At 50.3% G+C, this 15,987-nt stretch overlaps 1 protein-coding gene across 2 annotated transcripts in view; it reads left to right on the forward strand.

Moving 5' to 3' along the window:
* EIF4B (eukaryotic translation initiation factor 4B) overlaps window positions 1–15,987 on the forward strand; it is a 214,357-nt gene that overhangs the window by 162,348 nt on the left and 36,022 nt on the right. For both annotated transcript variants that reach the window (XM_029595046.1, XM_029595048.1), the window contains exon 9: window positions 11,003–11,237. In XM_029595046.1, coding sequence (XP_029450906.1) covers window positions 11,003–11,237 — 235 coding nt within the window. The remainder of the gene's footprint in view (window positions 1–11,002; window positions 11,238–15,987) is intronic.

Raw genomic sequence — 15,987 nt, forward strand, 5'->3', positions numbered from 1 at the left:
GGTGGAATAGAGAACTCCATTTAAAGAAAGCAATGTATGGGAAGAGCTAGGCAAACTGAAAGTAGACAAGGCCAAGGGGGCAGATGAGGTACATCCCAGGACACTGAGAGCTCAGAGATGTGCTGGCAGGTCTGCTGAAAGACCTGTTCAATAGATCCCTGGAAACAGGAGTTGTGCCACAAGATTGGAGAAAAGTGGTGGTAGCAGACAAGAGGCCGGAAACTATAGACTGGTTAGCCTTACCTCTGTGGTGGGAAAATTAATGGAGACTCTGCTAAAGGAAAGGATAGTGAACCATCTACAATCCGGTGGTTTGCTGGATCTGAGACAGCATGAATTCACCAGGGGAAAGTCCTGTCATCCAAATCTGATTGAGAATTGGATCAGAGAAGAGCATGTGATGTGATTTACTTGGAAAGTAATTGTAGATCTTAGGTGCTAATGATTTTGAATGGAGGTTTCAAGAACTGAACAAGAACCACATTCAAATCCCAAATAACTGAAGGCTGATAGGAAAAAGGAGGGCAATCCCAGTTATCATGGCATGCTGCTATAGTGCTGAGGTAGTCAATATTCAACCAAGAGTTAGAAATGGTTGGTTAGTAGGATGATAAATAAATAAAAATAAATAAATGATGAGAGGCCCTGTCCATTTAAAGTTGTACAATCTTCAGATAGAATATTTCTTTGAAGCTAGAACTATTTTTACTTCTATGGTAAATGCATGGACAATATTAGCTGATTTTCAACATCTAAGCAATTAGCGCTAAAGATTGACGGTTGGGATGTAGGAGGCGATTTCCATTCTGTCAGGCCGATTCAGTAAAGTCTGCGGGAGAGCAGGCGAGCGCATCCCTAGCGCCTCCTTTAGGCCCGGAGCGGCAGCTGTCAGCAGGTTTGACAGCTGACACTCAATTTTGCTGGCGTCTGTTCTCGAGCCCGCTGACAGCTACGGGCTCGGAAACCGGACGCCGGCAAAATTGAGCGTCCGGTTTTCGACCCGACAGCCGCCGGCCGACTTCAAATTTTTTTTACCTTTTTTTACCCTTCGGGACCTCCAACTTAATATCACCATGATATTAAGTTGGAGGGTGCACAGAAAAGCAGTTTTTACTGCTTTTCTGTGCACTTTCCCGGTGCCCGAAGAAATTAGCGCCTACCTTTTGGGTAGGCGCTAATTTCTGAAAGTAAAATGTGCTGCACATTTTACTTACTGAATCACGCGGGCATACCTAATAGGGCCATCAACATGCATTTGCATGTTGAGGGCGCTCTTAGGTTCGGCGGGTTGGACGCATGTTTTCCGCCCCTTACTGAATAAGGGGTAAGGGAAAACGCATGTCCAATGACAGGTTAACAGTGCGCTCCGTCGGCACGCACTGTACTTTATCGGCCTGTGTGTGAGGAGAGATGGATATAAACCATAGTAACCTGTATTAATGGCAGAAAAAGACCAAATGGTCCATCCAGTTTGTCCAGCAAGTTTCTTATGGTAGTAACCATCGTGCTGTGCGAGTTACCCCCTTGTTTCTGTTAAGGGGTAGTAACTGCTACTCTGTGCAGGTTACCTCCAAGTTTTATATATTAACATAGCAATATCTTTACTGGGCGAGAAGCCTTCTTAAAAATTAAGACAATGCTGCTTGGCGTGCTTTTCTTTTGGACTTAGCCATAGAAGCAGTCCTGTGCTTTTTCCATTTCTGCGTATCTGTAACTGAAGTTGGTTAAAGTCAGACTCCAGTTCCCCTCCTTCTGCCATCAAAGCGGAGAGTGATTTTGCAGTTGCAAAAGCGTCAAGACTGATTGCTTAAGAGTAGTTATCGCCATGCATACTGTTAAGGGTAGTAACTGCCACACACCCTTTACTTCATTTCTGTCCTCCAGCCTTTAGGGAATGAATTCTTTGACTGTTTTTTGTGTTCACCACCTCTACTGGAAGGGCATTCCAGGCATCCACCACCCTTTCCGTGAAGAAATATTTTCTGATGTTGGTTTCATTTCGTGACCCCTAATTCTACTGTTTCCTTTCCAGCGGAAAAGGTTCAAAGTTTGTGCGTCATTAAAACCTTTCAGGCATCTAAAAGTCTATCCTATGGAATATTTAAGTACCAAGATAACTGGGATGGCACTCCTTTTTCTTATCAGCCTTCAGCTCTTTGGAATCTGAATGTAGTTCTTGTTCAGCTCTTGAAACCTCCATTCACATCAATAGCACCTACAGATCTACAATTACTTTCTTGGAACATTTTATTTTTAATAAGCTACTTCTGCTCGAAGAGTAAACAAACTGCAAGCCCTAGTTTTATATGCTCCTCTGTTGTGAAAAATTTGAGTAGTTTTTGAAAACTGATCCTAAGCTTTTACTAAAAGCGATCTCTGTTTTACCATTGCGTTGCTAATTTTTTTTTTCCCAAGACCACATGCCTATAAGAGTGAGCAGGCTTTTCATACAGAGGATTGCAGACGAACTTTTAAGATTTTGTTCTTTCTAAATAGAATAGTAGAGTCCTAACAATGTTTTGTTTTTCAGTCCAGTTAAGCAGAGAGTTTGTTACAAAGATGAATCATTTTACTCTATCTAATTGCATTGCTTATTGCTATAATCAGGACTACATCTTCAAAGTTAAAGTAAAAGTTCATCAAGTTGGGGTTTAAAGCAGCTTCCTTGACACACCTATCTGCTTCCATAAAAAAGATATCTACAAGCTGCTATTTGGTCTTTCATCCATGCTTTCACTGCTCATTACTGCATAGAAAACATTTCATGCCAAGGCAGCAGTTTTGGTCAGGCAGTTTTTCAAAGCTTGTTTAAATCCTTCAACTTTACCTTATCAACCCCATGCAAAGACATGGGCTGCATTCAAATACTAAATTCCTTAAGCAAGAAACTAACAATATGTAACTCTCAGTTTGGGAGTCCCCACTTGTGTGGCTAACTTCATCCTGCTTGTCCCCAGAGAAAGGTAAATTGCTCACCTATAACAGGTATTTTTTCCATATACCTCAGGATAAATCATCCAACACAATCCCTCCCATCTCCTATTTAAGAGTTGAAAATTAACTTTCTTCCAGGACAAGCAGGATGGTAGTCCTCACAGATAGGTTACATCATCAGATGGAGCCCTGTTATGGAACACTTTTGTCAAAGTTTCTAGAACTTTGTCTGGCACACTGAGCAATGCTCAGCATGCCACCAACCCTGTGGCCTTCAGTCTCCTTTTTTCCGTGGAGCTGTTGCCTTGCGGTTTGTGGAGCTCTGAGAACTTTCTTCCTCACAATTTTCTCACAGAACAATTCAAAGTTTTCTTCAGGTTTTTCCCACCCTCCGGGGGTCCCCCATCACGAACAGATTCCTCCGGTGCTCGGTAGGTCAGTCTTCGCGTTTTTTTTTTTTTTTTTTTTTGCAGTCTGTTCCTGAGCGTCTACCTCCCAGTAGCCGATGGCCACAGACTGCACACTGCCCTTTTTGCAATGGCGACCGGTTTTCAGAAGTGCCCTGAGTGCCCACAGATTATGACCAACACGGACACACGACGTTTGTGTCCTGTGTCTTGGGCCTTCCCACGATGTCCAGTGTCCCAGCTGTGCTCAGATGACCCCCAAAGGCCGACGTGTCTGCCTGGATAAGATGGAGCACTTGTTTGGTTCCAAGCAATCCGCTCCATTGACTCCTGTGGTAGGTACTTCGAGTCGCAGGGATCGGTCTGACTTGGGACCTTCGCCCTCGGTGCCCCTCCGCAATGATCAAGGGGCAGTAGATTGCCCCTCACCGGCATCTGAGCTTTCAAAAGCTTCGGGGTTGTCATCCTCTGCGCCGGAGAAGGACTGGGCCGAGCACCGAGGGAAGCACCAACGTTCTTCCCTGAACGGTGCTGGCTCAGACATTGGAGCGGCATCGGCTTGGCCGAACCCCCTCCGAAGAGACCCTGAGGAGAGGAGGCCCCGCCCTCCTCCATGCCCGGGAGTCCAGGGTGTTCCCCACAGATATCTGTACCAGGTACTGAGCCTCCACGGACCCCCGTGGAGGTTCTGGTGATACCTAGCCTGCCGCCTCCTCCCGGGTTGGTACTTTCCGTTCCCACACTTAGAGAGGAGTTGGACCGTTGGGCCTTCAGCAACCATTTTAGCTGGCCCCATACTGGCAGCGGAACAGGCACCCTCCATGCTAGTGTCCCTACTGGAAAGGTTGGACATGCTGCTCGGTGCCTTACCGATGCAGCCGGTGTCTGTCCGCTTCCTGTACCCCCCCCCCCCCCCCGCCCCCCCATCATCCGTCTCGATTCCGGGATCCTCTGAGGCAGGCGGCTCCAAGACAGTCTCCACGTGTGGCTCCACCAATGCTGGATCCCGTTCCTGGACCCTCTGGCCTCCAGGTGCACAGGTTCCGTTACCCTCGATGCCGGCACAACCGCCATCTGTTCCACTTCACCGACCATCAGTACCTGCGCCCCACACTTTGGTGAGGAAGCCCCCTTTGATCTGTGGGAAGACACATCATCCGGCCATTCCTCAGAGGCCTTAGAGGACATTCTGTCGGAACCTTCTCCCCAAGACGAGAGAAGATGCTCACCTCCCGAAGACTTGTCCTTCGAGTTTCGTGTGAGCCATGGTGGAAACCATTCCCTTTCAGCTTTTAACAGAAGAGGATGCCCGCCACATGATGTTGGAGGTCCTCCAATTTGTGGATGTCCCCAAGGAGGTGATGGCCTTCCTTGTACTTGAGGTCCTCTTAGCCCACCTCTACTAGCTCTGAGAACACCTGGGTTCTGTAGCTCCTGTCAACAGAAAGACTGATGCCACTAATCTAGTACAACAGGCCTAGGCTTCCAAAAGAGCCAGTTGCCACATCAGTCAGTGGTAGTAGAATCATCCCAGAAGAAAGCCAAGAGGTCCCGGCCACATTCCTCTGCACCTTCTGGTGAGGCCCACAGAGCCTTAGACACTCTAGGTAGAAGGGTTTTCCAGGGATCCATGCTTACTCCTCACATAGCAGCATACCAATTGTACATGAACCAGTACAACCGGAACCTCTGGAAACAGGTCCAAGAGTTTGCAGAGACCCTACCACAACAATTTCAGGAGGGTCTGGAATCCATCCATGGATTGGAGGCTGGGAAACACGAGGTGAGAGCGGCCTATGACGTCTTTGAGATGGCGTCAAGGGTCTTAGCGGTAGGCATTAGTGCCAGATGCTGGGCCTGGCTAAGAGTCTCCAACCTTCACCCGGGGGTTCAAGAAAAAATGGCCGACCTCCCCTGTACAAGAGAAAACCTGTTTGGGGACAAAATCCGGGACGCAGTGGCCTAACTTAGGGACCACCATGAGACTCTGCATCAGTTATCTACTACCATCTCTGTCCCCTCTTTGGCGACCCGCAGAGGGCCACGTAGGGATTCCAGAAAGCAGTTTCACAGGCAACAGAAACACTATCCTCTGATTTCCCATGCTCGTCCAGCTCGGACCACCCTCGCCAGTGCCCCAGCCAAGCCCTGCAGCTGGCTTTTGACTGGCATTCAGAGAGCAGAAAGCTATCCCCTTCACCCGCACTATCTGACCCACCCGTGGAGTGTCGTCTCTGCCTATTTGTGAACCACTGGTCCCCAATTACCACCGACCAATGGATATTGTTCATCATAGAACGGGGTTACTGCCTGAATCTTCTCAGTGATCCTCCAGACTCCCCACCCTCTCCGGCGTGGAGCCTCATAGAACACGCACCAACCCTCAGGATGGAGCTTGGCCCTGCTGCACTTGGGAGCCGTGAAAGCGGTTCCCCGGGCTCAGCAGGGCTGGGGATTCTACTCCCGATATTTTCTCATTCCAAAGAAAACAGGCGGCCTCCGTCCCATCCTCGACCTCTGGGCCTTAAACAGGTTCCTCCGCAGAGAGCGGTTCAAAATGGTATCCCTGGGTACCCTACTCCCGCTTCTACCTCAAGGGACTGGCTCTGCTCTGTGGATCTACAAGACGCCTACATACACATTGCCATTTTTCCACCTCATCGCAAATACCTGCAATTCGTGGTAGGCCACTGGCATTTCCAGCACAGGGTTCTTCCCTTCGGTCTGGCCTCCGCACCCCGGGTCTTCACAAAGTGCCTGGCAATGGTGGGAGCACATTTGCACCGGAAAGGGGTGGGGTGCATGTGTTCCCATATCTGGACGATTGGCTCATCAAGAGTTCTTCGAGAGAAGGAGCCCTTCAGACCCTGAGCGTGACATTGCGAGTCCTTCAATCGCTGGGGTTCCTCGTAAACTACCCGAAATCCCAGCTGACTTCATCGGGGCAAATATGGACACCACAATAGCCAAAGCATTCCTTCCCAGCGAACGCATAGCCACCCTGGCGGGGCTGGCCAGATCCATCTGTAGCTGACAGACGGCCTCAGCCCACCTTCTCCTGAAGTTGCTGGGTCACATGACATCGTCAGTGGCCATGCTAGTCACACAATGGACTCTACAGTCCCAGTGGCACCAAGCCTCTCAAGAACTCTCCACACTCGTCCAGATAACCAACCCACCCCAACTCTCCCGTTCCTGGTATGCGCAGGAATCCAACCTCAGCAAGGGACTTCCTTTTCAGCCCCCTTCTGCTCAGGTAATCTGACCACCGATGCCTCCAACCTCAGCTGGGGGGCGCATGTCAACGGCCTCCACACGCAAGGAATGTGGTCAAAGCCCAAGGCGAGATGCCAAATAAACTTCCTGGAACTCCGAGCGATGCGGTATGCACTCTACGCATTCCAGGACTGCCTGTCCAATAGGGTCGTCTTGATCCAGACGGATAACCAAGTGGCCATGTAGTACGTGAACAAACGGGGGCACAGGCTCTTATCTCCTCTGCCAAGAGGCGGCACAGATTTGGGCCTAGGCCCAGTCATGTTCCATGCTTCTGCGGGCCATCTACCTGGCAGGCACTGAGAATGTGGTGGTAGACTGCCTCAGTCGGACATTCCACCCCCACAAGTGGTCCCTTAACCCCTCTGTGGCGGACAGGATCTTCCATCAGTGGGGTCAACCGGACATGGATCTCTTTGCGTCCACGCAGAACCACAAGATGGACCACTTCTGCTCCCTATACAAGAAAGGACAGAGACCAGCCGTGGATGCCTTCGCCCACTCCTGGACTGTGGGTCTCCTGTACGCATATCCTCCGATTCCGCTAATAGGCAAGACTCTTGTGAAGCTACAACAGGACCAAGGCTCCATGATCCTCATAGCCGCACATTGGCTGCGTCAGGTCTGGTTTCCCATACTCCGCGACCTGTCGGTCCAGGAGCTCATTCGCCTGGGCATCTCGCCCAACCTCATCACGCAAGATCAGGGCAGGCTATGCCACCCAAACCTCCGGTCGTTGGCTCTCAAGGCCTGGATGTTGAAAGTCCCTTCGCCTTACGGACAATGTCTCACAAGTCCTTGTAGCTTCATGTAAGCCTTCCAAGCAGAAGTCCTACCAAGCAAAGTGGAGGAGATTCTCGTCATGGTTCGCTGAAGAGGATCTTGCCCCACGCCTAGGCTTTTGGACTTCCTCTGGTGCCTCTAGGAATCTGGACTTCAGGCTACCTCAATCTGGGTCCATCTGAGTGCCATCAGCACATACCACCGCGGAGTGGCCGACACTCCGGTCTCGGTGCAGCCCATAGTGGAGCGCTTCATGAGAGGCTTACTTCAACTGAAGCCTCCACTACGTCTCCCTGTTATCGCCTGGGACCTCAACTTAGTACTGGTGTGGCTCATTCGGCCTCCGTTTGAGCCCCTGCGTCCCTGTGAGTTGAAGCACCTCACCTAGAAGGTCTTCTTCCTAATGGCGGTTACTTCTGCTCGCAGTCAGTGAGCTGCAGGCGCTAGTGACCTATCCGCCTTACACAAGGTTCCTCCACGACAGGGTGGTGCTGCGCACTCACCCTAAATTCCTGCCTAAGTTGGTGACTGCTTTCACCTGACTCAGTCCATCATCTTGCCCACCTTTTTCCCGAGACCACACACTCATCCGGATGAGCGGGCTCTGCATACTTTGGACTGCAAACGAACTCTCGCCTTTTATTTAGAGCACACCACAGTCCACAGGCAGTCCACCCAACTCTGTCTCCTTTGACAAAAATAGACTTGGAGTAGCGGTGGGCAAACAGACCCTGTCCAATTGATTGGAGGACTGTATTGCTTTCTGCTACCAGCAAGCAGGCCTTCCGCTCGGGGGCTGAGTGAAAGCACACTCAGTAAGGGCCATGGCAGCATCAGTGGCTCACTTCCGGGCAGTCCCCATTGCCGATTCTGTAAGGCATGCCTTGGAATTCCCTCCACACCTTCGCAGCCCATTACTGTTTGGACAAGGACGATCGGGACAGCATCTTTGGCCAGTCTGTCCTCCATAACCTATTTCCAGCGTGAAAACCCAACTTTTCCTACCTAGGGCACATTATGAGGTTCAGGCTGTCCCTGTTGTAGCCAACAGCACCCCTGTTGTTGTGCCTGTTGCATGTTATTGGGTGCTTGTTGGCCTAGGGTGTTCTGGGGGCAGGCTGCAGCTTGGTATTCACCCATCTGTGAGGACTACTATCCTGCTTGTCCAGGGAGAAAGCAGAGTTGCTTACCTGTAACATGTGTTCTCCCAGGACAGCAGGATGTTAGACCTCGCGAAACCCGCCCGCCACCTCATGGAGTTGGGTTTGCCTACATTTTGTTTTATTTTTTGCTCGTAATTTTTCTGCTTTGAAACGAGATTGAAGGGGGACCCCGTGTGGCCACAGGGTTGGTGGCATGCTGGACATGCTCAGTGTGCCAGTCAAAGTTATAGAAATTTTGACAAAAGTGTTCCGTGACAGGGCTCCATCTGATGGTGTCGCCCATCTGTGAGGACTAACATCCTGCTGTTCTGGGAGAACACCTGTTATGGGTAAGCACCTCTGCTTACCGAATATAGACTAAGAAGTCTTGCATGGCGGCAGCTGCCCAGGGAGTTCTGTGCTTTTTTCCATCTCTAAGCCATTGATTGGCATCACCCACTTGTGTGGTTGATTTTTCCTGCTGTCTGTGGAGAACAACTGTTATAGGTAAGAAACTTAGCTATCCTGCTTGACAGTAAGCTGCCTGACCAATGCAGAGTTGTTTTCAGTGGAGGGCCCTCCATTGCTCATGAGGAGTGGGGAGGCAGATTTGAAATCTTTGCAAAATTCTAAGCAGTGAGGAAGTGGAATTAATCTCCTAAACCCCTAGCACTATAATAGAATGAGGGGAAGTATAGAGCAGGGTGTTGGGATGGGACTATACTTAGATCAGATGTGCAGCTATACCCATACGCTTGGATGACAGTGTTTCCTTTTTTGCAGAGAAGTACTTCAAGGGATTTATCTCCCTGGCAAATAATGGCAGTGACACCCCCCCCCCCCCCCTCTCCTTGATTTTCTTTGCCACTGTGTCTCTGCTCCCCCCACTACCTTCTTTTACTATCTTCAATATTCAGGAATCTGGTGAGCAGATAGTTACCTGGATGACTTATGTCAAATATACAGCAGCAGTTACCCAGGTAAATATTCTGGTGAATATACTTGCTAAAATTATATGGATATCTTTACTGCTCACCAACTTATTGAATATTGCAAACTATCCAAGCCAATGCCCTTTGCCCTCCCCTCCCCCAAATATATGCAAGCATTGTAGTGCCGCTAAGATGGTCCCACCTCCTACCTCCCAAATACAATTAAAAACTGTCTTGTGGTGAACAGTACTGATCCACCAACTGTGATACCTTTACAAAACATTTGCCAAAAATCACCACCCTCAAATCTGTCCTGAAATAGAACTAAGGGGTACTCCATGAAGTTAGCAAGTAGCACATTTAAAACTAATTGGAGAAAATTCTTTTTCACTCCATGCACAATTAAGCTCTGGAATTTGATGCCAGAGGATGTGGTTAGTGCAGTTAGTGTAGCTGGGTTTTAAAAAGATTTGTATAAGTTCCTGGAGGAGAAGTCCATTAACTGCTATTAATCAAGTTGTGTTAGAGAATAGCCCTGCTATTACTGGCTTCAGTAGCATGGGATCTACTTAGTGTTTTGGTACTTGCCAGGTACTTGTAGCCTGGATTGGCCACTGTTGGAAACAGTGGACCCCTTGGTCTGACCCAGTATGGCAATTTCTTTTGTTCTTATCTTAGGCTATCTGCTCCCATTCTGCTGATGAATACTATGTGCTGATAGCCCTGACATCTACTAGCACTTAGTATTAATTTATTCATGCATTTGGGCAATGATTGATCCCTTCACTGATGAGCAAAGTCTTACCAGTAGCTGTCAGGGCTATTGGCATTTAGTAGTCAGCAGAACAGGAGCAGGTAACAGCCTCTCCTGCTCCCAGTTGCTTGTTGGGATAGTTTTGGGTATGAGGGATTTGGAGGGAATATTTTTGTGAAAAGCTTTCTGACAGTACATGTGTGTATGGGGGGTGGGGGATCAGCTCCACTTGCTGTGAGACAATTTAAATTATATTGGGGGATGGGAGAAAAGTCTGGCTTGGCTACACTACAAGGTTTGCATATATTGGGGGACTTTGCTTGATTGCATAACATTTTTAAATCGCATTTGGAGGGAATATTGGAGGGAATATTGGGAGGATGGGGGATTGGCCACTAGTTGTTTAGTTATCCAGCTAACTTGTGGACAGGAATTTTTCTGGCCAGTGTTAGCCTGATAATATCAATGCTAGCCAGATTAAATTCAGTGTTAGTGAGAAACTTAAGCCACAGTCTTGGAATGACCCTGCATCTTAATTATTGGCTACATTTTAACTGGGCAATAATTGACCTGCTTAGAGGGTAATTTTCAAAACCATGTCTGTACAGAAAACCTCTTTATGCATAAGATTGTGTACAGATCCCTCATAGCATTTATTGCCCCAATTTATTGGGATCTCTTTCCTTGCTGATTTTAGACCTGAAAACTGATTCACATGTGGTAACTTTTTGTGTGTAAAAATGTCTGTATGATTGTTGCTTTGGTTTGCGTCAGGTCCCAGCCAGAGGCCAAAATTGAACTTGAAGCCCCGCAGTGCACCGAAAGAGGAAGACTCCTCAGCAGGTTCATCTCAGTCAAGCCGGGCTGCTTCCATATTCGGAGGGGCCAAACCTGTAGATACAGCTGCCAGAGAACGTGAGGTTGAGGAACGGCTACAGAAGGAGCAGGAGAAGCTTCAGCGCCAACTGGAAGATGACAAACCCAAACTAGAAAGGAAACCCAGAGAGAGGTAAGATGACCCAGGCTTTGAGAAACCTAACAGGTGGGAGGGGGAATAGTTAATTGGAAACTTTGATAGTAGCATGGGCTGTAAAGAAGTGAGAGTGCCACAGCAATATAGTGTACTCCTGATAGCAGTTGGAGACGGATCAGATTTCAATCTGACGTCAGCCCTAGTACATATAACCCTGCAGGAAGTGCAGCTCTTCAGTATTTTCCATCTCCATAGCAGTTAGGGACTACCTGCACGCTCTCCCAGCGTTAGAGCAAAATTTAACGGAGAAAACCCAAAATAAGAAGAAAACTTACCTCAACAGCGAGCCCCGCTCTCCTGCCATGACACCCTTGGGTCCCTCCCCCAGTTGAGAATTCCCGAGGTGATTTCCGTGGTCCCTCGGTGGTGAGCCTCGGTCCGGCGGCCGACCCTTGGCGGGGACCTAGCCCCCGTTCCCTGTACGTACCAGGATCAGTCCAGACAGTGGGTTATCTCCCCCTTCCAGCAGATGGAGTCAAATAGAACTTTGAAGTATGCTTCCTTATAAGGTAGTGCACCCTCTACTAATCCTCAGCATTCTCTTGACTCCAGCAGATGACGGTGGCTTTCGTTCCCCACTGAGATGACTAGAAAGCTATTTTAGGAATTTTCTCTATTTTCCTCAGCTTTCCTTTCTTTTGGATGGATCAAATCTAATTAAAAAATAAAAAATCTTTGAATTTTGAATTTTCTGAGGGAATTATTTGGAGAGCTTTCCTGTAGCCTCCGCTCCTGTTTTAGTGGGAGCATTCTATAGCTTGCAGGCAGTACTATTTGCAGCTCTCCCCACCCCTCCCATCTCTGTTGTCGGGGTAAATTTGTTTTTATTTCCTTTTGACAGGCTATTTCCTCTCTCCGGGGTGCAAGTCGGTGGTGCCAACCTCTCCCCCTGTGGCTGCTATCTGACCCGCTGTCCCTGAGACGCTGTTTTCCTCAGGGTAGCTGGCATAGAGAGGTGTTATTCCTCTGTGCCTCTATCTGTGGGTCGCTGAGGGTTAGAGCAGGACTGAAGCGGAGGCTATTACCCGCTTCTTACAGCCACGAACCTGGTGAGCATGAGGAAGAAGAGGCTGAAGCGGAGGTTTTTCCCGCTTCCCGCAGCTTTAAACCTTGCCTGTTTCTCGTGTTAAGAACAGCTGGTTCCCTCACGGCTCCGGGTTCCCCATGCCTCGTTCGTCCAGGTGCTGTGCTTGTGGAGAGCCCGGGTCGAGGCTCTCCCGCGAGGGGATTTGCACAGCTTGCCTCCCTGGTGGGGAGGGACCCTCTCAACCGCCGGGCTGCTCTGGTTCTCGTCTTCTGGCGTGCCTCGACGCTCAGGGGCCGGCCCCGATCTCGCTGACCGCGGGAACGGCAGCCATTTTGTCTCCAGACGGCTTCTCCGGCGCTAACAGGAGAAGAGCAGGACGCTCCTTTTTCATCTCAGCCGCTGTTTTTGACACCCATTCCATCTCTGGAGCCTTTTCCTCCATCAGGGGATCTTCCCACTCTTCCTTCATCGGGGCCACCTTTGTTTTCCACGGATTTTGTTCACCTGCTTCACAGTGCTTCCCTCGCCAGAATGGGCCAGCACCAGGAATTTTTGGTGGGACCTCCTCCTCCTAAGGTACCCAGAATGGCTGATTCCACTGAGGTCTTGGGAAATGCCCAGACCGTGGGAAGTGCCCAAAGGTCAGTGGTCCTGGGACCAGGGGTACCTCCGACCACCTCAAGCGCTCCGAGGGTCCGTTTGGTTCACCCCTCTGCTGGGGGGGGGGGGGGGGTCTGTTCCTCAGCAGGACCCGGATCCGAATGAACCTTCAACTACGGCTCAATTGGAAGGGGATGATCCTAGAGTTCTGCCCATCAGCGTTTTCTGCATTTCAAGATTCTGGGATAGCATTTCCAGTTCCAGGCTGTACCCTTTGGTCTTACGACCACTCCTCGAACCTTCACGAAGGTGATGATAGTAGTAGCTGCCGCACTCCGGAGGGAGGGAGTCTTGGTGCACCCATACCTGGACGACTGGCTCATTCGAGCAAAGTCCTCAGCCCAGTGCCACCGGCCGGTCGACAAGGTGTTGACACTTCTTCACTCCCTCGGTTGGGTTGTCAACTTCGCCAAGTGCAGCCTTTCTCCATCTCAGTCTCTGGACTTCCTGGGGGAGCCTCGGTGGCTCAAATCTTTTCTTCAACAGGGACTGGACAAGGGTCTGGCCTACAACTCGCTGAGATTGCAAGTCTTTGCCCTAGGCTCTCTACTTCATCAACGAGAGGGAACTTCCCTCTCCTCTCACCCGGTTATCTGATTCCTCAGGGGGGTGAAGCATGTGAAACACCCCGTCCACTCTCTTTATCCTTCGTGGAGTCTCAATCTCGTTCTCTGAGTCTTGATCGGACCAGCCTTTGAACCCATGCGTTCCGCGACCCTCAAGGATATCACTCTCAAGACAGTTTTCCTGATAGCTATCTGTTCTGCCCGCAGAATCTTGGAGCTTCAAGCACTCTCGTGCAGAGAGCCCTACCTTTGTTTTTACGGATTTGGGAGTTTCCTTGCACACTGTGCCTGCTTTTCTGCCCAAAGTAGTTTCCGAGTTCCACTTGAATCAGACAGTAGAGCTTCCGTCCTTCTCAGCGGACGCATCGGCGGATCTACGCAAGCTAGATGTCAAGCGTATCCTCATTCGCTATCTGGAAGTCACTAATGATTTTCGCTTGTCGGACCATCTTTTTGTTCTCTGGCATGGTCCGAAGAAGGGGGCCAAGGCGTCGAAAACTACCATTGCTCGCTGGCTGAAGGAGGCGATCTCGGTGGCCTACATTGGAGCGGGTTGACAACCTCCGGCGGGTGTCAAGGCCCATTCTCTTCGAGCTCAGGCTGCTTCCTGGGTGGAGATGCAATCGGTCTTGTTCCAGGAGATTTGTCGAGCGGCAACTTGGAAATCGTTACATACCTTTGCTCGTCATTATCATCTACACATACAGTCGCCTACTTTTGGCTCCTTTGGCTCTAGGGTCATTCGAGCAGGGCTTTCTGAGGCCCACCCTACGGAGCTTTGGTACATCCCACTGTCTGGACTGATCCTGGTACGTACAGGGAAAAGAAAATTATTCCTTACCTGCTAATTTTCGTTCCTGTAGTACCAAGGATCAGTCCAGAAGACCTCCCTGACTGTTTATTGGGTTTGGGATTGCCTCTCTGCTCAAATTGTTCTTCAGTGCCTTTTTTCCTTTGGCTGGTTAATGGTTCATTCTGCAAGTTTGTTTGACACTGTTTTGTGCCCTTTGCACACTGTTATTTGTTACTTAATTCTATTGTTCTTGATCCATCCTGATTTTCCTCTTTGCTTTGATATACTCCATACTGAGGATTAGTAGAGGGTGCACTACCTTATAAAGGAAGCATCTTTCAAAGTTCTATTTGACTCCATCTGCTGGAAGGGGGAGATAACCCACTGTCTGGACTGATCCTTGGTACTACAGGAACGAAAATTAGCAGGTAAGGAATAATTTCCTTATTTCAGGCGTGGCTGAGAGGCATCAGGTGCAAACTCGAGCACGGCGGTGAAGGTATTTGCCCTCTCCCCCCGCAGCCGGAGACCGCCCAGAACAAAACCGGGAAGCGCCAAGACAAGGTAAGGTAGAAATCTTGGTTAAAGACTCCGGTCTCCGAAGCTTGAGGAGCCACACAGGTCGCCGGCCGGGACCAGTGCCACCGGGTTGATCCGCCCTAGCAGGGCTAGGCCCCGATTAGATCCAAGAGTCCTCCCACGTGGAGACCCTCCGAGGTGGTCGCCATATTGCCCGCATGGTCGCCGTCACCATTTTGGCCCTGTTCGCCGCCCTGCCCGCCGTCTCGATCCTCGCGCATAGGGTGAGCCGTGCGCACAACGTTACACGCTCAAGTACCGTACGCACAGGTTACGCGCACAACTCGCGCTTACTGTGCCGGGCGCATAGCTGCGACTTGTGCGCACACCAGCGCGCACATCCTAGGCGCACATCCATCCACACGCACATATTCAACGCACCGGAGCGCATAAGAGATTTTACGCGCCTATATCCATGGCACCACCGGAAAAGGAGCTCAAGGTTCAGGGCCTCTGCCCAGCATGCCACATCAGAGCCGCACAACACGAAGAGGCCAATGCCCTGTGTATCCAGTGCGAGGAGGCCCTGGAGGATCAAGCCCAGGGCCAGTCCCATCCGGGCCTGAGTGCTAGCTCCTCATTAAGTACTCCGGACCTAGCAATTCGCAGCAGGACACCTCCTCAAACGGGGCCCCCCAGGGACACAGCGCCCCCTAGCTTGGACCCAGCGTCTATCTCCTGGGTGGAATTTTTCAAAGGTCTGCGCACCTTTGTTCACATGCAGACAGAGCCTCCGATATCACGGCCACAGCCTTCACCAGAGGACCTCTACGCTCCGGGCCCCTTGAGGCCCAGGGAAGTGAATCCACCACCCAGAAGTCCCACGTACGGGGACACGGACATCTCTGAGGAGGAGTCAGAGCCCCTGGAGGAGGGGGAACAGCCGTGCCCCCCCCCCCCCGCCCCCCCGGGGACAGAGCCTCACCGGACCATGAGACGCTTCTTCACCAAGGATGAACTTCCAGACCTGGTCACCCGCAGCCTGAAGGAGCTTGCTATCCCGGGCACAAGTGCCTCGGGGGAGCCTAAGACGAATCCCCTGCTAGAGGGACTCCATCAGACCTCCCGCTATTTCCCTCTGTTACAAGCCATCCAACAGCT

This window comes from Rhinatrema bivittatum, chromosome 3 (genome assembly GCF_901001135.1).
Source record: "Rhinatrema bivittatum chromosome 3, aRhiBiv1.1, whole genome shotgun sequence".
NCBI classification, from domain to species: Eukaryota; Metazoa; Chordata; class Amphibia; order Gymnophiona; family Rhinatrematidae; genus Rhinatrema; species Rhinatrema bivittatum.